Here is a 26130-nt window from a genome sequence, read left to right as displayed (position 1 = left end):
ATGGCCTTTATTATGTTGAGGTAGGTTCCCTCTGCCCACTTTCTGGAGAGTTTTTATCATAAATCGGTGTTGAATTTTGTCAAAAGCTTTTTCTGCATCTATGGAGATGATCATATGATTTTATTTCTTCAATTTGTTAATATGGTATATCACATTGATTGATTTGCATATATTGAAGAATCCTTGCATCCCTGGGTTAAATTCCACTTGATCATGGTGTATGATCCTTTTAATGTGTTCTTGGATTCTGTTTGCTAGTATTTTGTTGAGCACTTTTGCTTCTATATTCATCAGTGATATTGGTCTGTAATTTTCTTTTTTTGTAGTATCTTTGTCTCATTTTGGTATCAGGGTGATGGTGGCCTCATAGAATGAGTTTGGGAGTGTTCCTTCCTCCACAATATTTTGGAAGAGTTTGAGAAGGATGGGTGTTATCTCTTCTCTAAATGTTTGATAGAATTCAGCTGTGAACCCACCTGGTCCTGGACTTTTGTCTGTGGGAAGATTTTTAATCACGGTTTCAATTTCGTAACTTGTGATTGGTCTGTTCATATTTTCTATTTCTTCCTGGTTCAGTCTTGGAAGGTTATACCTTTCTAAGAATTTGTCCATTTCTTCCAGGTTGTCCATTTTATTGGCATAGAATTGCTGGTAATAGTCTCTTAGGATGCTTTGTATTTCTGCAGTGTCTGTTGTAACTTCTTTTTCATTTCTAATATTATTGATTTGAGTCCTGTCCCTGTTTTTCTTGATGAGTCTTGCTAATGGTTTACCAATTTTGTTTATCTTCTCAAAGAACGAGCTTTTAGTTTTATTGATCTTTGCTATTGTGTTCTTTGTTTCTATTTCATTTATTTCTGCTCTGATCCTTATTATTCCTTTCCTTCTGCTAACTTTGGGTTTTGTTTGCTCTTCTTTCTCTAGTTCCTTGAGGTGTAAGGTTAGATTGTTTATTTGAGATTTTTCTTGTTCCTTGAGGTAGGCTTGTATAGCTATAAACTTCCATTTTAGAACTGCTTTTGCTGCATCCCATAGGTTTTGGATTGCTGTGTTTTCATTGTCATTTGTCTCTAGGTATTTTTTTATTTCCTCTTTGATTTCTTCAGTGATCTCTTGGTTATTTAGTAACGTATTGTTTAGTCTCCAGGTGTTTGTGTTTTTTTATGTTTTTTCCCCTGTAATTCATTTCTAATCTCCTAGCATTGTGGTCAGAGAAGATGCTTGATATGATTTTAATTTTCTTAAATTTACTGAGGCTTTATTTGTGAGCGAAGATGTGATCTATCCTGGAGAATGTTCCACGAGCACTTGAGAAGAAAGTGTAATCTGCTGCATTTGGATGGTATGTCCTATAAATATCAATGAAATCTATCTGGTCTATTGTGTTATTTAAAGCTTCTGTTTCCTTATTTATTTTCATTTTGGAGGGTCTGTCCATTGGTGTAAGTGAGGTGTTAAAGTCCCCCACTATTATTGTGTTACTGTCGATTTCCTCTTTTATAGCTGTTAGCAGTTGCCTTATGTATTGAGGTGTTCCTGTGTTGGGTGCATATATATTTATAATTGTTATATCTTCTTCTTGGATTGATCTCTTGATCATTATGTAGTGTCCTTCCTTGTCTCTTGTAACATTCTTTATTTTAAAGTCTATCTTATGTGAGATGAGTATTGCTACTCAGCTTTCTTTTGATTTCCATTTGCATGGAATATCTTTTACCATCCCGTCACTCTCAATCTGTATGTGTCCCTAGGTCTGAAGTGGGTCTCTTGTAGACAGCATATAGATGGGTCTTGTTTTTGTATCCATTCAGCAAGCCTATGTCTTTTGGTTGGAGCATTTAATCCATTTATGTTTAAGGTAATTATCAATAGGTATGTTCCTATGATCATTTTCTTAATTGTTTTGGGTTTGTTTTTGTAGGTTCTTTTCTTCTCTTGTGTTTCCCACTTTGAGAAGTTCCTTTAGCATTTGCTGTAGAGCTGGTTTTGTGGTGCTGAATTCTCTTAGATTTTGCTTGTCTGTAAAGCTTTTGATTTCTCCATTGAATGTGAATGAGATCCTTGCTGGGTAGAATAATCTTGGTTGTAGGTTCTTCCCTTTCATCACTTTAAGTATATCATGCCACTCCCTTCTGGCTTGTAGAGTTTCTGCTGAGAAATCAGCTGTTAACCCTATGGGAATTCCCTTGTATGTTATTTGTCATTTTTCCCTTGTTGCTTTCAATAATTTGTCTTTAATTTTTGCCAATTTGATTACTATGTGTTTCGGTGTGTTTCTCCTTGGGTTTATGCTGTATGGGACTCGCTGCGCTTCCTGGACTTAGGTGGCTATTTCCTTTCCCATGTTAGGGAAGTCTTCGACTATAATCTCTGCAAATATTTTCTCTGGTTCTTTCTCTCTCTCTTCTCCTTCTGGGACCCCTATAATGCGAATGTTGTTGTGTTTAATGTTGTCCCAGAGGTCTCTTAGGCTGTCTTCATTTCTTTTCATTTCTTTTTCTTTATTCTGTTTTGCAGCAGTGAATTCCACCATTCTGTCTTCCAGGTCACTTATCCGTTCTCCTGCCTCAGTTATTCTGGTATTGATTCCTTCTAGTGTATTTTTCATTTCAGTTATTGTACTGTTCATCTCTGTTTGTTTTTTCTTTAATTCTTCTAGGTCTTTTTTTTTTTTTTTTTTTTTTTTGGTACATGGGCCTCTCACTGTTGTGGCCTCTCCCGTTGCGGAGCACAGGCTCCGGACGCGCAGGCTCAGCGGCCATGGCGCACGGGCCCAGCCGCTCCGCGGCATGTGGGATCCTCCCCGACCGGGGCACGAACCCGTGTCCCCTGCATTGGCAGGTGGACTCTCAACCACTGCGCCACCAGGGAAGCCCCTTCTAGGTCTTTTTTAAACATTTCTTGCATCTTCTCAATCTTAGTCTCCATTCTTTTTTCGAGGTCCTGGATCATCTTCAACATCATTATTCTGAATTCTTTTTCTGGCAGGTTGCCTATCTCCACTTCATTCAGTTGTTTTTCTGGGGTTTTATCTTGTTTCTTCTTCTGGTACATAGCCCTCTGCATTTTCATCTTGTCTATCTTTCTGTGAATGTGGTTTTTGTTCCACAGGCTGCAGGATTGTAGTTTTTCTTGCTTCTGTGTCTGCCCTCTCCTCCTTTGGTTTTTAACATAAAATGAACCAGATAAATGTTTTATCTTTGGTAAGCTTCACTATAAGCATCAGTTTCATGTCCCCTAACTAGATTGTAAGCTTCCAGAGTGTGAGGACCGCAACTAAACATTTCTTCTGATCTTCTTGAACTCATGCTGGGCACAATGCAAGCACTAAGTAACACCAGGGAGGAGGTTTGATGGATCCACCTACTACTTCTAAAGAAATATCAAAAAGTACTTCAGCTGGACAGGAAGGAAGGATGCTTGAAACATTTGCAAAGAGGGTTTCAGCCAAGGAAAAGTAAGAAAATCAAATGCACTTCCTAGCACTCTAGTCTGAGTTTAAATTCTCGGAAGGCTGAACAGTTTGCATTACTGGCTCTGGTCTGGGACTGCATAGGATCTGCACCAGTATTAGAGCAGTTATGTGTACAACCTGGAGAACCTGGGGTAGAATGTAGCCCTTCAGCCAAACAGATGCCAAGAGAGTAGCATCAATCCTAACTTCAAGGGGAGAAGAGCTGGAGAGTTGTGGCAGGCCTCACCTGGAAGGAGTCTATGCAAATCCTATAGAATTTCACATTCTAGAATGAAACAGATTATATCCTAGGATTAGACTGAAGCTCAGGGCCTCACATTCTGAGATACTTGGTTATTGATTATCTTCACAGAAAATAATGTGATTACCTACATGCTATGGACAGGCTCTGGATAATACTAATTGTTGACTAGAACTTTGAAGGCCAATATCCACTGTGATAGTTAATTGCATGTGTTGACTTGGCTAAGCTATTTTGCCCAGCTGATGGGTCAAACACTGAACTAGATGTTGCCATGAAGCTATTTTTTAGATGTGATTAGCATTTAAGTCTGTAGATTCTGAGTAAAGCAGAATGCCCTCCATAATGTGGTGGCTCTCATCCAATCAGTTAAAGGCCTTAAGAGCAAAGACAGGTTTCTGGAAGCAGCAATTCTGCCTCAAGACTATAACACAGAAACCTGCCTTAGTTTCCAGCTTGCTGCCCAGCACTGCAGATTTCAGATGCATTAACTCTTACCTGAATCTGCAACCTGCCAGCACCACCTCACAGATTTCAGACTTGCCAGCTTCCACTATCATGTAAAGCAATTCCTTAAAGTATATCAATCCCCCCCACCTCATTATCTCTCACTCTCTCATTCTGTGTGTGTGTGTGTGTGTGTGTGTGTGTGTGTGTGTGTGTCCTATTGGTTCTGTTTCTCTGGAAAACCTTGACTAATACAACCACTGAACTTGAGAAGCGCAGCACCTCTGCCTGGAATATGGAATACAGGCGTCTCCTAAAGTTTCAGAGGCTGTATGCGTGCAGAGATAGCTCTTGGGCAGTGACACAGAAGCACTAACTTTTGCACTGGTGGGTAGAATTCATTTAAAGGCACATCATTCTCAAATGTCCCATCACCATCAACATCACCATCACCACAACCATAACCAAACTATGACAGTTTTAATCCCCAGCTTCTTAAAACTGGCTGAAAAAATTTCACTTATAGTGCAGATATCTTCCAGATGACTAGAAATTCTTCTTCCTTAAAAGTGTACCTGTGTTCTTCGCTGTACATTTCCAAAGAGAATCTGCTAGGAAAAGGATGCACTTCTAATTTAGTTGTGAATGCTACAGGAGAAGGATAAAATGATATTTACATCTATATTTACATAACAATCAAGCCTGTTATTCCTTCGATGGCTATAGTTTCTATGACGTCTCAGGTGATCTGTACACTTCAATTACATGCTAGGACTAACAACAAATCAGAGCATTAGAATGATGAGCACCACCCTGTTCTAATTATTTCTTGTTCCCTTTTGCTAGTAAAGTGAGCTTCTTAAGAAAAACTACATTTCTAATGCATAGCAGAGTATCTAACACAGTAGATGCCTGAAATGGCATACTGTAGCTAACACACAAACTGTGATATCAGAGAGCCACAAACGCATGATTCCATGAACGTTAAATAACACTCTGTCTTAATGATGAAAAATTTTCTGAGTGCTTTGATAACTACTATCTCACTTTATTTTCATAATATATTTATCAGATAGGTAAGGCAAATACTGTTATTCCAATTTTTAAACATGATAAAATATTTTCAGAAGGATTAAATAATCTGTCTAGGGTTACAAGCTAATGTACCAAATCACAAGCCAGACTACAAGGACTTCTGACTCCTTGGTATGGGGATCTATAATATCCTGTTAAGTGCATTATTTTTTTTTGTTTTCAAAAATATTCCATTGTTAATATCAGAAGCAATGCTTTTTTTCTTTTGACCTATCGTGACTCCCTGTATAGTACTCTATATGTGGTAACTGGTCAAGGAGTGTTAATGCACCAATCAGAGCATGATAAATATCAGTTTGGGCAATGAAGAGTCACACCATACTAAGATTATCAGCAAAAAAGACCAGATAACTATAAGCAGGGTGGAAAGCATAAACATGTCCTCCTTGTGGACAATATGCAAGTAACTGAAATAAAATAGTTCACCAGTTATGTACCCAAGAATCAGGATGAAATTCATTAACAGTGTCACTAACAACAGGAAAAATAACACATGACCCAGCAATTCAACCCCAAAATATGAACCTTAGAGATACACTCATACACGTATATCAGGAAACATAGCAAGAATGTTTATCAATTGGTTATAGCAAAAACCTGGAAACAACACTAATATCTACTAAGGAGGATAAATACATAAATTATGGTATTACAGCATTTGCAGATGAAGGGAAAACTATGCATCTGTAAAATGTCTTATTACAGATCGACCTTATAAATATAACATTAAGCAAAAAGCATGTCACAGAGGAAAGTATTCAGAGTGCTACTACTCTAATAAAATCAAAAATATGAAAAAGGAAACTACTATGCTTTTAGGGATACATACATACATGACAAAAATTTTTAAATAAGCAAGATAAACACAATGTTCAGGACAGTGGCTACTACTTGCAGGGGAAGAAAAGGAGATGCTATTGGGGAGGAGTATGAGGGGTTTTGAAGATTTTGGTAATATTCTAGTTCTTATAAGTTGAGTAATAAGTGTACAGATATTTATCTTATTATTTAAAATAAAGATTCACATTAAACGTATTTTTTGTATGTCTATTTCATGATTAAAAAAACACCAATATAAATTTCACCTGGTCCTATCTAGAAGGAAAACAGATCTGTAGCGACACAGGGAAAAAACAGAAGACATTCCCTATTCTATTAAAAGAAAAAAAAAAGGCAAAAATACAAACAGAAAACAAAAAGCTCTGTGACTAACCAAATCTGATAAGCAAATCATCAACATCTGTCATTCAGCCTTACAAAATTACATTGCCAGCTAGTGCTGAAGTCTCCCTTGGCTGCAAAAAAGTACCTTTGCCTGTTATGATACTAACTAATGATTTCAGCTGCAATATCTTCAGTTACTAGTATAGTTATCACTTCTTGACAGAAAAAAACAAAGTGTTGTGTAGTCCAACACTAAAAATAGATTCTTTAAAAAATCCAGTTTCTGTGTTAGCTACAAAATGAATAAAACTGTTTAATTTCTTTTTTGGTGCTTCTGTTTGGTAACTGATAAGCTGTGAATACATAACACTGTTCTTACACCTTCCTATTCAAATCTTACCAGTGTAAAATGTAAAGGTAAGATGCTAAAAAGAAGGTTTGAAATAAAGTTCCAAAGAGACAAATTAGGAAAAGGATAGGATCTCAAGATCCTTTAGGAAATCAGGAATCAGAACTATCCTTTTATAAAAATAAAATCAGGTTATATTTGCTTTTTGTCCCTCTAAGGGCTGGCAATCCTTCAGAGGACTTTACTTCATCGGTGTAGAGAGGATAGCTTTCCTTTGCAGAATAGTGGGGATAAGGGAGAGGATGGGATGTCATAACTGGACACAGGTAACCCCAAGAAATCCACTGGAGTGAGGAGGGGAAGGCTCCTGAGCCTGGGACTACCGACCAGGGTACAAGGATGAGTGTGAAGGAAGGCCAGACAAAGAGGCTGACTTTCCTGCATCTCCTGCCACGTCAGGCCTTGAGGAAGACCGTGAATCTGCTGAGAACTGACAATCACAAGAGGTGCCTGGGAGAATAGAAGGGTAGAGAGTAGCACCAGGAAAGAAGGAAAAAAAAATTCTATCTGTCCACCATTTTGCCCAGAGTCTCCATAACCATCCCAAGAGCATCCCTCACCTCACAGATCCCCAGCCCACTTTTCCTTGCTGCTCTACTGAAATATACCCTTGCTTCACATTTTACACTCGTACAATGGAACTCACCAATCGATTTTCATCAAACACTTCAAAAAGAAGCCGGTGCTGCTGAGGGTGAACCTAAGTAAGAAAAAAACAACCTTTCTTTAAAAACAAGTGAACATCGGAACTATACTCAATATCTTGTAATAACCTATAATGGAAAAGAATCTGAAAAATTATATGTGTGTGTGTGTACTTTGCTGTATACCAAAAACTAACACAACATTGTAAATCAACTATACTTTTAATTAAAAAAAGTGAACATCAACCCACAAACACTGAGAAATAAATGTTTGAAAATGTTACCATTTCCTAATTCCTGTTACTTACAATATATTTTAAATTACACAAGATACTTAATATATACAAAGCTCAGACCAGTCACAAGTCACCCATTTTCTAGTAATTTTTCCATAATGACAAAGTGGATTTGGTTGCTTATTTTTTCCTTTTTTTCTAAAATAGAATAAAAGAAAGTAAGATAAAATTTCTTTTTTTTTTGGCCACACAGTTTATGGGATTTTAGTTCCCCGACAGGGATAGAACCCACACCCTCCACAGTGAGAGCCTGGAGTCCTAACCACTAGACCTCCAAGAAATTCCTGAAAGTGAGATAAAATTTCAAAAACTTACATATTTACAAGCACTTAAAAATACAGATTAGATTTTAACTTATTATCAATTTTATGTACTCACTTTTTATTTATCAGGTTAGAAATACCCAAAGTGGATGCTGATTTTATGGAGATTAGTGTTCTGAATCCTTTTAGTACTGACTTGATAAAACCAATCTTGTTTATACTATATAAAGTACATAAGCAGTCAAAAAGTATACACTGAGTTTTCACTTACTGTTTATATCTTATAGCACGAGTAAAATTAACACGCAGTAATTTATTTTTCAAAGCTAATGCTTTTATCTTTGCTGAAATGTTTCAATATCAAGTTAATATCTACTAAATATCAAACACAAAGAAAATCTTTAATAATTTGTTATACCAGAGGTTAAGATGATGTATGAAACATTCTCACATTTAAGTTGATATTTTCTCTATGATAAATATATTACGTTAAACACTGAGATATTTTAAAACTTTGGTTTACATGTCAAAAGTATCGACAGCCTTCAGAAAAAAGTCCTATATGTGTGACAAAGATATAGAGATACCTAACCCAATGTCCACTCTCCCTTATGTTCTTCTGAGAACATAATCCTAATTTTACCTTCAACAAGTGCCCGGGGTCACCACACTGCACAACTCTTGGGGATAGGGGCATTAATTTTTTTTCATTGAAGTATAACATAAATTCAGTAAAGTATAAAGTTTACTAACCTTAAATATACAGCTTGATGACTTTTCATACATGTTTACTGTGTCATCATCACCGAGATCAAAATATGGAACACTCCATTCTATTTTATGTATTGTTTTCTATATGAACAGTGCCCTCTGGACTTGTTCAACACTGAGACTCTCAATAAGACTCTCTAAAAAAAGTTCCCTTGGGCTTCCCTGGTGGCGCAGTGGTTGAGAGTCCGCCTGCCGATGTAGGGGACATGGGTTCGTGCCCCGGTCCGGGAGGATCCCACATGCCGCTGAGCGGCTGGGCCCGTGAACCATGGCTGCTGAGCCTGCACGTCTGGAGCCTGTGCTCCGCAACGGGAGCGGCCACAACAGTGAGAGGCCTGCGCACCGCAAAAAAAAAAAAAAAAAAAAAAAGAGAAAGTTCTCTTGCACCCGGGGGCGACCAAAAAGGCCAACCTACCAGCGGTCACTGGGTGGGACTTCTGGAAGAGCTCTTTATTTCTTTCTTTATTTAAAGATTGACTATGCTTTTTTTTTTTAAAAAAAAATTTGTTTATTTATTATTGCCTGCGTTATGGCTTTATTGCTGCACGCAGGCTCTCTCAAGTTGCAGCGAGCAGGGGCTACTCTTCATTGCGGTGCGCGGGCTTCTCATTGCGGTGACTTCTCTTGTTGCAGAGCATGGGCTCTAGGTGCGTGGGCTTCAGTAGTTGTAGCACATGGTCTCAGTAGTTGTGGCTCGCGGGCTCTAGAGCACAGGCTCAGACATTGTGGTGCACAGGCTTCGCTGTTGTGCGGCATGTGGGATCTTCCCGGACCACGGCTCAAACCCGTGTCCCCTGCACTGGCAGGTAGATTCTTAACCACTGCGCCACCAGGGAAGTTCCTGGGAGAGCTCTTTAAATGGGGCTGACTCAGCTGGGAGAGATGTCGCTTTTGCCCTCTGTACTTCTTTTTCCTGTGTGGAACTTGGTTAGGACAGCTGGCACCCCTACAGTCATATTGTAACCATGGGGCAACTATGAGGACAGAAGCCCCAATTAAGGGCTATATATGCCACGGGGATAGAAGAAACAGTGTTAAGACAATAATCTCTTCTAGGAGGATATAGAGGAAATTTTGGGGAGGAGATGACGCTTGAGCTAAGACTTGAAAGATGGGAAGAATTTGAATAAGAAAATATAGATAATATTCACAGCAAGGAGATCGTAGGAGAAAAGGCATGGGGGCAGAATGAGCGTGCTGTAAGGAGATCAACTGATAAGAACATTTTTGTGTTAGAAAGTGGTAAGAAAAATTTGGTTAGTCAGTGTAGAGCCAGACTGAGGGCACTGATATCCAAAGGAATTAAGACTTGATTGGTATGGAAGAAAATTAAGCTTTTAAATGAAAAACTGATACGATGTAGATCATATGTAAATATTATTTTGTCAGTGATACATAAAATAAATTGGACTAGAGAGAGACCCTGGAGTCCACAGAGACTGTGGCTCTAGTAACTCAGGTATGAAGTGATGAGAGCTTTGCCTGTGATGGTCCCAGTGAGACTAGGGAGGGAGACAAGAACATGAAAAATATTTTGAGGGAAAAAATAAAAAGTCTCGATGTCTAACAAAATACCTAGCAGACAATGTAGATGTTCAATGAATATTGCTAAGAAAATAGATATATGTGACTTGAATAGGCCGCTGCTGTCCTGGTTCAGACTATAATTAATAGCTTCCTAACAGGATGCTCTAACTCAACTATCTTACCTTTGAAATCTACCTTTTCTATTACAACTGGAGTGACCTACCTAAAAGATAGTTTAGGCCATCTTTACTGCCCTTCTCAAAAGCTGCTCCCAGTGGCCTAAAGAATAATATTCAAATGCCTGAGCATGGAATGATGCTTCCTGATCTGAGTCCAATTTGCCTTTCCAGCTTTGTGTCCTGTAACTGTCCCCTGCCAACACAAATACACATACACCCTATGCTCTAATCACACTAGAAACGGTCTAATCACTGCTTACTGCGCTTTCTGATCTGTACTTCTGTACATGCTAAGGTCTCTCCATGCGCAACACCTTCTCAGCTCGACACGTCCAAAATCTATCCCTTGTTCAAGCCTCAGCTCAAACGTCAACTCCGCCCTGAAGTCTTACCTCCCGTCACTCCCCCTCCTCCGTTTCCAGTTATTAGAAAACTGACTACATTCTTCCATTTATGAAGTTAATAATATGTAATAGCTCTCTACTGAATTATAAAAACACCATAAAAGACTTGGTTACTTGTTTTTTGAGGGGGGTTATATCAAAGGCACACCCTAAGTGCAAGAACACAATTTAAAACATGTGGTGAGAATTCTAATTCAAAATGGCAGCCTGAACACAAATATTAACCCTCTCCCTCCTGAGATCCTGTTTTCATAATAGCAAAGGACTTTGTAAAAGGTATTAAAGCATCACAGCAAAGATCATATGCACATGCAAGGGCCACCAGCAGGCAAGCAATTTCCATACCTCCCTAGTAGGGAGATGAAGTGGGGATGAAAGCAGGCTTCTGAAGAAACTGAAAACTATTAAAAGAACAGAATGTTGAAGCAAAGAGGTCAATGGCTCAAATGAGAGAATATTCCTATAGCACCTAAACCTCTAGTAGACACATGCACACACAGACACACACACATTATTAAAGAGTTTCTCTTTGTGTCTGATTTCAGGTAGAGGTTCAACAATAATGCAACCAGCAGGTGTTTTGTTTTTTTTTTAACATCTTTATTGGAGTATAATTGCTTTACAATGGTGTGTTAGTTTCTGCTTTATAACAAAGTGAGTCAGCTATATGTACACAGGTATCCCTATATCCCCTCCCTCTGCGTCTCCCTCCCACCCTCCCTATCCCACCCCTCTAGGTGGTCACAAAGCACTGAGCTGATCTCCCTGTCCTATGTGGCTGCTTCCCACTAGCTATCTATTTTACGTTTGGTAGTGTATATATGTCCATGCCACTCTCTCACTTCGTCCCAGCTTACCCGCCCCCCTCCCCATGTCCTCAAGTCCATTCTCTACATCTGCATCTTTATTCCTGTCCTGCCCCTAGGTTCTTCAGAACCATTCATTTTCTTTTTGTAGATTCTATATATATGTGTTAGCATACAGTATTTGTTTTTCTCATTCTGACTTCACTCTGTTTGACAGACTCTCTAGGTCCATCCACCTCACTACAAATAACTCAATTTCATTTTATGGCTGAGTAATAGTCCATTGTATATATGTGCCACATCTTCTTTATCCATTCATCTGTTGATGGACACTTAGGTTGCTTCCATGTCCTGGCTATTGTAAATAGTGCTGCAGTGAACAAAGTGGTACATGATTCTTCTTGAATTATGGTTTTCTCAGGGTATATGCCCAGTAGTGAGATTATTGGGTCACATGGTAGTTCTATTTTTAGTTTTTTAAGGAACCTCCATACTGTTCTCCCTAGTGCCTGTTATCAATTTACATTCACACCAACACTGCAAGAGTGTTCCCTTTTCTCCACACCCTCTCCAGCATGTATTGTTTGTAGATTTTTTGATGATGGCCATTCTGAATGGTGTGAGGTGATACCTCATTGTAGTTTTGATTTGCATTTCTCTAATGATTAGTGATGTTGGGCATACTTTCATGTGTTTGTTGGCAATCTGTATATCTTCTTTGGAGAAATGTCTATTTAGGTCTTCTGCCCATTTTTGGATTGGGTTGTTTGCTTTTCTGATATTGAGCTGCATGAGATGCTTGTATATTTTGGAGGTTAATCCTTTGTCAGTTGCTTCGTTTGCAAATATTGTCTCCCATTCTGAGGGTTGTCTTTTCATCTTGTTTATGGTTACCTTTGCTGTGAAAAAGCTTTTAAGTTTCATTAGGTCCCATTTGTTTATTTTTGTTTTTATTTCCATTTCTCTAGGAGGTGGGTCAAAAAGGATCTTGCTGTGATTTATGTACAGAGTGTTCTGCCTATGTTTTCCTCTAAGAGTTTTATCCTGTCTGGCATTGCATTAGGTCTTTAATCCATTTTGAGTTTACTTTTGTATACAGTGTTAGGGAGTATTCTAATTTCATCCTTTTACACATAGCTGTCCAGTTTTCCCAGCACCACTTATTGAAGAGACTGTCTTTTCTCCACTGTATATTCTTGCCTTCTTTATCAAAGATAAGGTGACCATATGTCTGTGGGTTTATCTTTGGGCTTTCTGTCCTGTTCCATTGATCGATATTTCTGTTTTTGTGCCAATACCATACTGTCTTGATTACTGTAGCTTTGTAGTATAGTCTGAAGTCAGGGAGCTTGATTCCTCCAGCTCTGTTTTTCTGTCTCAAGACTGCTTTAGCTATTTGGGGTCTTTTGTGTTTCCATACAAATTGTGAATTTTTTTGTTCCAGTTCTGTGAAAAATGCCATTGGTAGCTTGATAGGGATTGCACTGAATCTGTACATTGCTTTGGGTAGTAGAGCCATTTTCACAATGTTGATTTTTCCAATACAAGAACGTGGTATATCTCTCCATCTGTTTGTATCACCTTTAATTTATTTCATCTGTGTCTTATAGTTTTCTACATACAGGTCTTTTGTCTCCTTAGATAGGTTTATTCCTAGCTATTTTATTCTTTTTGCTGCAATGGTAAATGGGAGTGTTTCCTTAATTTCTCTCCCATATTTTTCATTGTTAGTGTACAGGAATGCAAGAAATTTCTGTGCATTAATTTTGTATCCTGCTACTTTACCAAATTCATTGATTCACTCTAGTAGTTTTCTGGTGGCATCTTTAGGATTCTCTATGTATAGTATCATGCCATCTGCAAACAGTGACTGCAAACAGTTACTTCTTTTCCTATTTGGATTCCATTTACTTTGTTTTTTCTTCTCTGATTGCTGTGGCTAAAACTTCCAGAACTATGTTGAGTAATAGTGGTGAGAGTGGGCAACCTTGTCTTGTTCCTGATCTTAACGGAAATGGATTCAGTTTTTCACCATTGAGAATGATGTTGGCTGTGGGTTTGTCAAATATGGCCTTTATTATGTTGAGGTAAGTTCCCTCTATGTCTACTTTCTGCTGGGTTTTTTTTTATCATAAAAGTTGTTGAATTTTGTTGAAAGCTTTTTCTGCATCTATTGAGATGATAATATGGTTTTTATCCTTCAGCTTGTTGATATGATGTATCACATTGATTGATTTGCATGCATTGAAGAATCCTTGCATTCCTGGGGTAAACCCCACTTGATCATGGTGTATGATCCTTTAATGTGCTGTTGAATTCTGTTTGCTAGTATTTTGTTGAGGATTTTTGCATCTATGTTCATCAGTGATATTGGCCTGTAGTTTTTTTGTGACATCTTTGTCTGGTTTTGGTATCAGGGTCATGGTGGTCTTGTAGAATGAGTTGGCGAGTGTTCCTCCCTCTGCTATATTTTGGAAGAGCTTGAGTAGGATGGGTGTTAGCTCTTCTCTAAATGTTTGATAGAATTCGCCTGGGAAGCCATCTGGTTTTGGGCTTTTGTTTGTTGGAAGATTTTAAATCACAGTTTCAATTTCAGTGCTTTGATTGGTCTGTGTATATTTTCTATTTCTTCCTGGTTCAGTCTCAGAAGGTTGTGCTTTTCTAAGAATTTGTCCATTTCTTCCAGGTTGTTCATTTTATTGGCATACAGTTGCTTGTAGTAATCTCTCATGATCCTTTGTATCTCTGCAGTGTCAGTTGTTACTTCTCCCTTTTCATTTCTAATTCTATTGATTTGAGTGTTCTCCCTTCTTTTCTTGATGACTCTGGCTAATGGTTTATCAATTTCATTTATCTTCTCAAAGAACCAGCTTTTAGTTTTATAGATCTTTGCTATCATTTCCTTCATTTCTTTTTCATTTATTTCTGATCTGATCTTTAGGATTTCTTTCCTTCTGCTAACTTTGGGGTATTTTGGTTCTTCTTTGTTTAATTGCTTTAGGTGTAAGTTTAGATTGTTTATTTCAGATTTTTCTTGTTTCTTGAGGTTGTATTGTATTGCTATAATCTTCCCTCTTAGAACTGCCTTTGCTGCACTCCATAGGTTTTGGGTCGTTGTGTTTTCACTGTCATTTGTTTCTAGGTATTTTTTGATTTCCTCTTTGATTTCTTCAGTGATCTCTTGGATATTTAGTAGTGTATTGTTTAGCCCCCAATGTGTTTGTATTTTTTACATTTTTTTTTTCCTGTAATTGATATCTAGTCTTATAGCGTTGTGGTTGGAAAAGAAACTTGATCCAAGTTCAAATTTCTCAAATTTACCAAGGCTTGATTTGTGACCCAAGATATGATCTATCATGGAGAATGTTCCATGAGCACTTGAGAAGAAAGTGTATTCTGTTGTTTTTGGATGGAATGTCCTACAAATATCAATTAAGTCCATCTTGTTTAATGTATCATTTAAAGCTTGTGTTCCCTTACTTATTTTCAATTTGGATCATCTGTACATTGGTGAAAGTGGGGTGTTAAAGTCCCATACTATGATTATGTTACTGTCAATTTCCCCTTTTATGGTTGTTAGCATTTGCCTTATGTATTGAGGTGCTCCTTTGTTGGGTGCATAAATATTTCCAATTGTTGTATCTTCTTCTTGGATTGATCCCTTGATCATTATGTAGTGTTCTTCTTTGTCTCTTGTAACAGTCTTTATTTTAAAGTCTATTTCAAAGTCTATTTTGTCTGATGTGAGAATTGCTACTCCAGCCTTCTTTTGATTTCCATTTGCGTGGAATATCTTTTTCCATCCCCTCACTTTCAGTCTCACTTTTCAGTCCCTAAGTCTGAAGTGGGTCTCTTGTAGACAGCATATATATGGGTCTTGTTTTTGTATGCATTCAGCCAGTCTATGTTTTTTGGTTGGAGCATTTAATCCATTTACATTTAAGGTAATTATTGATATGTATGTTGTTATTACTGTTTTCTTAATTGTTTTGGGTTTGTTTTTGTAGGTCTTTCCCTTCTCTTGTGTTTATTGCCTAGAGCAGTTCCTTTAGCATTTGCTGTAAAGCTAATTTGGTGGTGCTGAATTCTCTTAGCTTTTGCTTGTCTGTAAAGGTTTTAATTTCTCTGTTGAATCTAAATGAGACCCTTGCTGGGTAGAGTAATCTTGGTTGTAGGTTTTTCCCTTTCATCACTTTAAATATGTCCTGCCGGTCCCTTCTGGCTTGCAGAGTTTCTGCTGAAAGATCAGCTGTTAACCTTATGGGGATTCCCTTGTATGTTATTTGCTGCTTTTCCCTTGCTGCTTTTAATGATTTTTCTTTGTATTTAATTTTTGATAGTTTGATTAATGTGTCTTGGCATGTTTCTCCTTGGATTTATCCTGTATGGGACTCTCTTTGCTTCGTGTACTTGATTGACTATTTCCTTTTCCATAGTTGGGAAGTTTTCAACTATAATCTCTTCAAATATTTTCTCAGTCCCTTTCTTTTTCTCTTCTTCTTCTGGGACCCCATACTTCAAATGTTGGTGTGTTTAATGTTGTCCCAGAGGTCTCTGAGACTGTCTTCAATTCTTTTCATTCTTTTTTCTTTATTCTACTCTGCTGCCGTTATTTCCACTATTTTATCTTCCAGGTCACTTATCCATTATTCTGCCTCAGTTATTCTGCTATTGATTCCTTCTAGAGAATTCTTAATTTCATTTATTGTGTTGTTCATCGTTGCTTGTTTGCTCTTTAGTTCTTCTAGGTCCCTGTTAAACGTTTCTTGTATTTTCTCCATTCTATTTCCAAAATTTTGGATCATCTTTACTATTATTACTCTGAATTCTTTTTCAGGTAAACTGCCTATGTCCTCTTCATTTGTTTGGTCTGGTGAGTTTTTACCTTGCTCCTTCATCTGCTGTGTATTTCTCTGTCTTCTCATTTTGCTTAACTTACTGTGTTTGGGGTCTCCTTTTCACAGGATTCAGGTTTATAGTTCCCGTTGTTTTTCATGTCTGCCCCCAATGGGTAAGTTTGGTTCAGTGTGTTGTGCAGGCTTCCTGGTGGAGGGACTAGTGCCTGTGTTCTGGTGAATGAGGCTGGATCTTGTCTTTCTGGTGGGTAGGACTGCATCCGGTGGTGTGTTTTGGGGTGTCTGTGAACTTACTATGACTTTAGGCAGCCTCTCTGCTAATGTGTGGGGTTGTGTTCCTGTCTTGCTCGTTGTTTGGCATGGGGTGTCCAGCACTGGAGCTTGCTCATTGTTGAGTGGAGCTGGGTCTCAGCGTTGAGATGGAGATCTCTGGGAGAGCTCTCGTTGATTGATATTACATGGGGCCAGGAGGTCTCTGGTGGTCCAATGTCCTGAAGTTGGCTCTCCCACCTCAGTGGCTCAGGCCTGACACCCGGCCGGAGCAACAAGATCCCATCAGTCGCACAGCTCATCACAACTCCACAGCTGAGGGCAAGGGATTTCTCTCAGCTCCAGGTTGCAGTACTCCAGGGAAGTGTTCAGATTGGCCTGCCTCCCATAGACGTCCAGAGCAGTCTGTACAAAGCCACAGAGCATCTCATGTCTCACTCTCTGATCCTCCTTGCTCTATCGATTTTGGAGCTGTTGCCCCCATTTTAATAATGAGGCTGTAGAGCTCTGTAGCCGATGCTATTAGAGCTCAGCCTGTCATCCCATGGATCCCTTCAGCATTTTTGTGCACACCTGCTCCCCAAGCACGTGCTCTCTCAACAGCAGCAACTGCATCTTCTTCAACCATCAACTTCTTCAACTATATATATATTTTATATATAGCTTTAATATATAAAATATAAATAACTAACAATGTAACATGTAACTGTTGAATGTTTAGGCTTTTCATATATAGAAGCAATAGATATTAGCAGAGATCACAGATGTAGAAACAGAAAAACTGTCCCCAAAGAAAAGAGATACTTAAGAAACACCTTTAAAAACTGTAAGGTATATCCTTAGAAAAATTTGGGAAAGTCTTGCATCCATAAAGCTAAAATAGGGCACTATAAAAAGAGGCAAGGAGTGGGTTGCAACTAAAAATAACTGCTGAATTCAAATATAAGCAGTTTTAGGTAAATTTGCAGAAATATCCCAAAATGTAGAGCAAAAAGCTAAGCTGAAGGAAAATATGAGAGAAAATAAAAAGAGGATTTTCTGAACAGATTCAGTGAAAGAATTAAGCCCTAATGTCCTAAAACAGAGGTTACAGCTTATGGACCAAAGTCAGCTAGGCACTTGCTTGCTTTTTTTTTTTTTTTTTAACAGCCCATAAGATAATAATTTTTTTTACATTTTAAAATGGTTACCTTTTAAATGGCTATATAAGTATCTACACAGTAGCCTCAATTTTTGTCTCCTGCCTGTGTGACACCTAAAATATTTACTGTCTGGCCCTTTATGAAAAAGTTTACTGACTCCTATCCTAAGACATTTAATGTATGTTATCTATTGATTTATCTCATATATCTAGGATGGTACTCAGTAAGACCATCCTTGGAACATGTGAGGAAACTATCACTCAAATCATTTTCTGTGTTCTGTGGTTCATATGAGGAATTCTGACTGAGAAAGATAAGAATCAGTCTAGGTAACCCTGCACCCAACTAGCTGGAATTGCCAAACAATAATACAAACAGAGGGAAGGAAATTATTAAAGAAATTATTCACACAAAAATTTTCAGAGCTGAAGGGAAATAGTAGTCTTTAAATTGAAAGCATTTAAATTGAAATGAAGGCCCAATACAATGACACTGTACACACAAGGTATAATACTGTGAAATTTTAAAACACCAGGGTTAAGATAAATCATCACATTTTTCACAGCAAGAGAAGGATCACCTCCAAAGGAACAAGAAGCAGCCTTTTCAATACCAATACCATGCTCAAAGTTGATAAAGCACTGTCTTCAAGTTTCTGAGGAAAAATGAGTTTCAACCTACACTCCTATGAGGGGCCAAACTACTGGCCAAACATAAGTTGGCGATCTACTACTCATCTATCATAGCTGGAAGCCAGTTTGGGACAGGGATGTGTGAGCTATTCAGCAGGATGGGAATAAGGACCAGCATGACAAACAGAAACAGTTAAAGAGGGGTTCCTTCTGGGAAGCAGGAATAGGAGGGGAGAGGTTGGGGCACCAGAGTCTATTGCTTTTCCTTATAAGCCTCTTTATACTATCTCATTTTAAAGCTATGTGTGAATTCATTGATGAGATGATTGTTTTTTAATTTATTAAAAATAGGAGTAAAGCTATGGTCATAAAAATAGAGTTTACAGGGTCATATTTATAGGAAAGGTGTAAGAAGAAGAAACAAAAATAAAAATATTGAGATAGGTTTTTTGAAAAATGTCTAAGTCTATAAATGCATAAAAGAATAGAGGAAAAAAACACTTTCCAGAGGAGTAACCAAATTCTCAAAGAAGGACAAGGGTATTGACAAATGTCAATTTATTCTCTGGTATTCATAAAGAACCTGAAGTAATGCTCCTGGAAATTATGCTGGTGGTTGCAGGAAAAAAAACCAACGCAGTCATACTTTTTAAAAAGCTTTATAAAGATATATATACCATGTACCTGACCCACTGAAAATGCACCATTCAATGGTTTTTAGTATATTCACAGAGAATGCAACCACCCTCGCAATTCTGGAACATTTTCATCACCTCAAAAAGAAGCCCCATGCCCTTGAGCAGTCACTCCTGATTTCCCAATTTCCTCAGCCTCAGACAACCTCTAATATATTTTCTGTCTCTATAGATTTGCCTATTACAGACATCTAACATGAGGTGAATCTTACAATATGTGGTCTTTTGTAACTGGCTTCTTTTACTTTGCATAATGTGTCCGAGGTTTACCCATGTTGTAGCATGTATCAATACTTCATTCCTTTCTATAACTGAATAATATCCCACTGTATGTATATACCCCAGTTTGTTTATCCATTCATTTGTTGATGGACCTATGGGTTGTTTCTACTTTTTTTTTTTTTTTTTTTGCGGTACATAGGCCTCTCACTGTTGTGGCCTCTCCCGTCACGGAGCACAGGCTCCGGACGCGCAGACTCAGCGGCCATGGCTCACGGGCCCAGCCGCTCCGCGGCATGTGGAATCTTCCTGGACCCGGGCACGAACCCGTGTCTCCTGCATTGGCAGGCGTACTCTCAACCACTGCACCACCAGGGGAGCCCTGTTTCTACTTTTTGACTATAATTAATAATGATGCTATGAGTATTCATGTACAGGTTTTTGTGCGGACATATGTGGTAAGTAGATTTTAAAATAAAAACTGTGTAAAAAGTAAAATGAACTACATAAGTATTTTTACAAGCTTTAAGCGTTAAATAAATAGAAACTATCTTTGCATTTGTATCTACATATTTTATGTTTTTCTAATATGTTTCTCTATACAGTTATTGCTAACCAACAAATATAAAAATGAATTATAGATACACAGCCATGGGGAAAAAAACCAAACAGTAAAAAAAAAAGATATTCAGTATAGTGAATTATAAATCTCTCACCCTTTCCCCACCCTCAGAGAAAATACTGTGAACAGTTTCTTGGACCTTCTAGCAGTATTTTTTGCAAATACCAGCATGTGAGAAAGTTGTTCTGTTTTTACACAAAAGGTGCATCATATATACAATGTTTTGCATCTTTGTTCCTTCATTTAAGATATTTTGAAACTTAACATCCTATCAATACATATACCTCTGTCTCCTTTTAAACAGCTGATGAGGATTTCATTATATGGCTACACCATACCTTACTTAGTGCTTTATTAATGGGGCACCCCAGCCTTCTTCCTAGCTAACAGAATTCTGATTTTATTCAAATAATGGATGATAATGTGTGTCAGGGATACAGGCAGCTACTCCCTACCCCGACCACCCCCCCCCAGGAGCTGAATTCTGATTCCTCTAAGCCTCCCGGTAATTCCACTCTCTTTACTAATGATGGGGTTAGAAATACACATACAACGTAATTCTGGTCCAAGAGACATGAATCAAAGTCTCCCAGGGAAACTTTTGGAAAAGGGTTCTTCACTTTTTAAAAGAGACATGTGAGGAAACATTCTCCCTTTTCTACCTCTGTACATCATCATGGGAGGCTATGTCATTAGGAACTGCTGGAAGCTTCTTGTGACCAAGGACAGAAAGGCAAGAGAATCCCAGAGAGGCTAGGATTACTTGAAGCTGAAAGCATCCTAAATGATACACTTCAGAAGGGCCTTCCCTAAATACCCTACATTGAGAGAATCCCCTCAAGTCTCTAATATCCCCTGATACTCACTCCATAGCACCCAGTGTTTTCCCTTGACAAGTCTCAGCACATTGGTAATTCTTTTGAGAAACTAGTTTATAGGGGTCCACAGCAGACAGTCAGCTTCGCTGAGGGTAGGGACTGTGGCCTCACATTAATAAGCATTAGCAAAGTGACCGGGAAAAAATATCACACCAATTTTGTGTGTGTGTGTGGAGGTGGAGGAGTATAAATACATGGATAAAAATACATAGGAAAAAATACCAGACTATCTATCACACAATCAGTGGTGGCATCATGGAGATTAAATTATGGCTGATTTTTATTTCTCTTTCTAAAAATATCTGTGGTGTACAAGTTATGTTGCTTCTGTAACATAATACTAATATATTCATGAACATATACACATTTTGTAAATATAATATGATGAGTATGAATACTAAAGATATAAACTGAGCACCATGGGTGTACAGGGAATGAAGTGGGGCTGTCTTTTTTCAGATGCTCATACACTATGCTGATGCACAGATTATACAATGTGTACATTGCTCCTAATGTGTCAAACATTTTCCCTCCTGATAACTTGCCTCCCTTGGTCTCATATGAGCAACTATAAGGGTAGATTTTACGATAATTTTCTATTGAGCATTAACTTCAATTTGGAGGCTCCTCTATTTGTTAATCTACCAGTAACAGTTCTCCACAAAAGACTTTCTTTGAACTTCACGTTTCCTCAAAGATATAAAGGCTCCCTTCAACTTCTGGCCACAATTTCCATTTGGCTGAATGCCCAATAATCAACATTTTACTGTACTCTGTTATCTCAATAGACATTTTTATGTGAATACATTCAATGGAAAACATTTTGTGCTATGTATAATGATATAAATGACAAGAAGAAAATAGAGGACTGCACATAATTATGTCCTTTGTACAGCAAGTATTAAATCGCCATGTGTTTTCTATATCTAGCTGTGATGAATTAGCATTGATCCACAAAAATTTATCTAGTTACCCTTGGAATAAATTTGCAAATTTCTGATTAAAATAAATGTACGGCCTATGATCCCAGAATAGAGGAATACCGGCTAGAACATTTGGAAACAGTGAAATTATAGTAAAAGAAACAATGAGTAAAAGGCAGTAAAGTACTGAGCCAGGTTTATCATCTACAAGTGGCCTTTTTCTTATTTTTGTAGTAACATCTCTAACTCAAGAGTAGTACTGACTTTCAAGTATCCATTCTAATAAAAAATCAAGATGGTAAAAAATAATGGGAAGATTTTTAATTAGTTTTTAATTAAAATTTTTAAAAATTTAATTACAATTTTAATTCCTCTAATGGATAACCATATTATCAACTTCTACCCACACTTTGATATTCCTTTCATCCCTGATATTGTTCATTTGAGTTTTCTTTCTCCATTTTTTCCTCCTTTTTTAAATTAATTAATTACTGTATTTACTTTTGGGTGCGTCGGGTCTCCGCCGCTGCGCGCGGGCCTCCCCCCTCCCCAGCTGCAGCGAGCAGGGGCCACTCCTTCGTTGCAGTGTGCAGGCTCCTCACTGTGGCGGCCTCTCCCGCTGTGGAGCACGGACTCTAGGCACGCAGGCTTCAGCAGTTGTGGCACGGGGGCTCAGTAGCTGTGGCTTATGGACTCTAGAGCGCAGTCTCAGTAGTTGTGGCACACGGGCTTAGTTGCTCCGCGGCATGTGGGATCTTCCCGGACCAGGGCTCGAACCCATGTCCCCTATATTGACTGCAGGATTCTTAACCACTGCGCCACCAGGGAAGCCCTGAGTTTTCTTTCTCTCTTATTAGGGCTTGCTATGGTATAGCAATTTTATTAATTTTTTCAAAGAACCACCTTTAGTTTCATTTACTTTCTCTACTTTTTATCCATTTTCTATTTTATTGACTTCCATTCTTATTTCCTTCCCTCTACTTTTTTTTTTTTTTTTTTTTTTGTTACACGGGCCTCTCACTGCTGTGGCCTCTCCCGTTGCAGAGTGCAGGCTCCGAACGCGCAGGCTCAGCGGCCATGGCTCACGGGCCCAGCTGCCCCGTGGCATGTGGGATCCTCCCGGACCGGGGCACAAACCCGCGTCCCCTGCATCGGCAGGCGGACTCTCAACCACTGCGCCACCAGGGAAGCCCTCCCTCTACTTTTTATTTTTTGGTTAAGGCAGAAACTTAGATCATCGATTTTAAATCCTTTTTCTTTTGTATATAAGCATATAAAGATGTAAATTTCCAAGCACTGAATTAGCTCATCCTATATTCTGATATGTTATGCTTTAATTATCAGTTAAAATGATTTCTAAATTTCCTATGATTTTCTTTTTGATCGTGGCTTATTTAAAATACGTTTAATTTCCAAATATTTATGGATTTTTGAGATATACTGACATATCCAGATATACATGTATAATATATATCCCAGATATACATTCCAGAATTCTATTTAAAGGTGGTTGTAATCAGAGAATATATTCTATAGAATCTCAAGCCTTTTAAACACATTCAGACTTGTTTTATGGCCCAATATATGGTCATCTTGGTGAATGTTCCGTGGGCATATAAAAAGAACGTATATTCTTCAGGTACAGGCATACTTTGTTTTATTGTGTTTCACAGATATTGCGTTTTTTAAAAATTGAAGGTTTGTGGAAAACCTGTGTCAAGTGAGTTTACTGGTGCCATTTTTCCAACAGCACTTGCTCACTTCGTGTCGCTGTCACTAACAATTCTCGCAATATTTCAAAATTTCTCATTATTATTATATTATGATACCATTGTCATGGTATCTGTGATCAGTGATCTCTGATGTTACTATTGCAAAATGATTATGACTCCCTGAAGGCTCAGATGACGGTTAGCATTTTTTAGCAATAAAAAAATATTTTTAAATTAAGGTATGTATAGTTTTTTTTAGACATAATGCTATTACACACTTAACAGACTACAGTATAGTTTAGACATAACTTTTATATGCACTGGGAAACCAAAAGAATTGTGTGACTCACTTTATTGTGGTGGTCTGGACTCCACAATACCTCTGAGGTATGCTGTATCAGATGTAGTGTTTTATACATGCCAAACAGGTTAAGTTGATTGACAGTGTTCTTCAAATCTTTTATGTACTTACTGGATTTTTGTTTTTTGGTCTAGTTGTTTTACCAATTATTGAGAGAGGTGTGACAAAATCTTTATTCTGGATTTATTTCTCTAGTTAGTTCTGTCAATTTTTTCTTCAAAATTTTGAAGTTCTTCTATCAGGTGTATTCATAGGACTATATGTCTTCTTGATGAATAAATGCTTTTAGGATCATGAAATCTCTCTGGTAATATTCTTCATCCTGAAGTCTACTTCATTTAATAATAATACAGCCATATCAGGGTATTGTTTTGCTTGGCTTAGTGCTGGTATACCTTTTCCTGTACTTTTACTTTTAACCTGTCTGTGTCTCTAAACTCAAAATGTGTCTCCTGTAAACAGCATATAGTTGAATATTACTTTTTTGTAATTATTGAGATGGTTTGCTTTATGGCTTGTTATCATCTATTTCTTTTCTATTTTTTTATTCCTCTTTTCTTCCCTTTCACCTTTTAAAAAAATTAATCAAGTGTTTCTTGGTATGCCATTTTATTTCCTTTAATGGACCTTCACCTATAATATTTCATTTTAGTTTCTTAGTGACAGCTCTAAGGATTACAATACGCATCCTTAAATGTCACAATTATAAGAGAGTTGAGCCACTTTCATCACTTTCGGATCTCTTTCAAGAGAACCTGCATAGCTGATTGGCAGCCACAGCTAACCATGTACCTTTGAATCTACCCATTGGGTTCTCTTTGCTTTCTCTCAAAGACTGGGCACTCTTGCCCAACACAGGACTTCTCTAACAGACAACCTTTGCTGGGAAACTCTCCATCAGTCTGGGCGAGACTTTCTCAGAACTGTGCTGCAGTGTGAGACTTTTCCTACCCAGTCCTTTCGCCCCTCTCCTTGAGCAGGTGTTAAGCCTGCATCATGAGAAGGCTCTTCCCATCTGTGTGTCTTCCCTGTCTGACCTTCACAGGTGCTTCCCCAATAAACCTCCTGCATATCTAATTCCATCTTGATGTCTGTTTCTTAGAGAGCCCAAACCAACACAGATGGTATGAGTAGTGGGGTGTTAGGACCAGCCCACACTCACTTGGCTGGCAAGAATCTCCCTATCCTTAGTAGAATGTAGGACATATATAGTCACTGGCAGAAGATGGTGGTCCAATTCCTTGCCTGGCAAGGATCTCCCCATCCTTAGCAGAATGTGGGACATATATAGTCACTGGCAGAAGATGGTGGTCCAATTCGTAAAGACTTCTCCAGGGGTGTCCTAGGCAAATGTCCTGGTGGAGGGAGACACCCTTGCCAGTTTGATGTATAACACACTTGAAAGGTAAGGGAAGAACAATACCTACAAGGACAATGAAGTTCTCTAGTTTTTACTACTGATGACTTACAGAGAGACAATGAGAAAATAAGGGTAGTTAACAAAAGCAAAAGGTTAAATCTGAGAGACAGAGGGTCTCTTTGGTAATGTATAAAGAGGCCTGCACCTCCTGAAGTGGAAAAGAGGACAAAACTGAGGAGCAGTGTCAGAGTTGACAGGCTTGCAGAGCTCAGAGACATTTAAATGCTCAGTCACTGTGGGTCTATTATGTTAATGTCAGGGCACTAGCTGGGAAAACCTGGGATACTGATGTGCAGGACAGGAGGATCTCGATGGACGCTCCTGAGGATTTTGGTTCCGCAGGTCCCTGAACCCTCAGAGCTTGCAGAATAGGGTATCTCATCCCTCTGTAATAAGAGCTGGCACTTCCCACGTGCAGGATGACATTGCAGAAGCTGGTCCCCACACTCTCTCCTCAGGAGTTGCCCCCACTTCTCCCCTGGTTATCAAGATAATAATCAGTGTTAAATCCCAGCTGGGCCTGATACAGAATGAAAGCGATTACATTTGGAAGAAGCTTCAAGAATTAAACAGCATGTCCTAGCAAGAGCCAGAGGAATATCTCTGGGACTACGATTGATCAAAGGGGCAGAAACATAAGACTGCATAAGCAAGAATTCATTGACATGGAGGCACCTTC

The 26130-nt window shown here is 38.3% G+C and overlaps 1 protein-coding gene across 3 annotated transcripts in view; it reads right to left on the bottom strand.

Moving 5' to 3' along the window:
- The window catches only part of NEDD4 (NEDD4 E3 ubiquitin protein ligase), a 179342-nt gene that overhangs the window by 96253 nt on the left and 56959 nt on the right, over positions 1–26130 (bottom strand). For all 3 annotated transcript variants that reach the window (XM_032623873.1, XM_032623871.1, XM_032623872.1), the window contains one exon: positions 7478–7531. Coding sequence is in view for 1 of the 3 variants with exons in the window: in XM_032623871.1 (XP_032479762.1) it covers positions 7478–7531 (54 nt within the window). In the remaining 2 variants the exon portion in view is untranslated. The remainder of the gene's footprint in view (positions 1–7477; positions 7532–26130) is intronic.

The sequence above is a fragment of the Phocoena sinus genome, chromosome 2 (assembly GCF_008692025.1).
Source record: "Phocoena sinus isolate mPhoSin1 chromosome 2, mPhoSin1.pri, whole genome shotgun sequence".
In the NCBI taxonomy this organism is placed as follows: domain Eukaryota; kingdom Metazoa; phylum Chordata; class Mammalia; order Artiodactyla; family Phocoenidae; genus Phocoena; species Phocoena sinus.
This window is presented reverse-complemented; position numbering and strand designations above follow the sequence as displayed.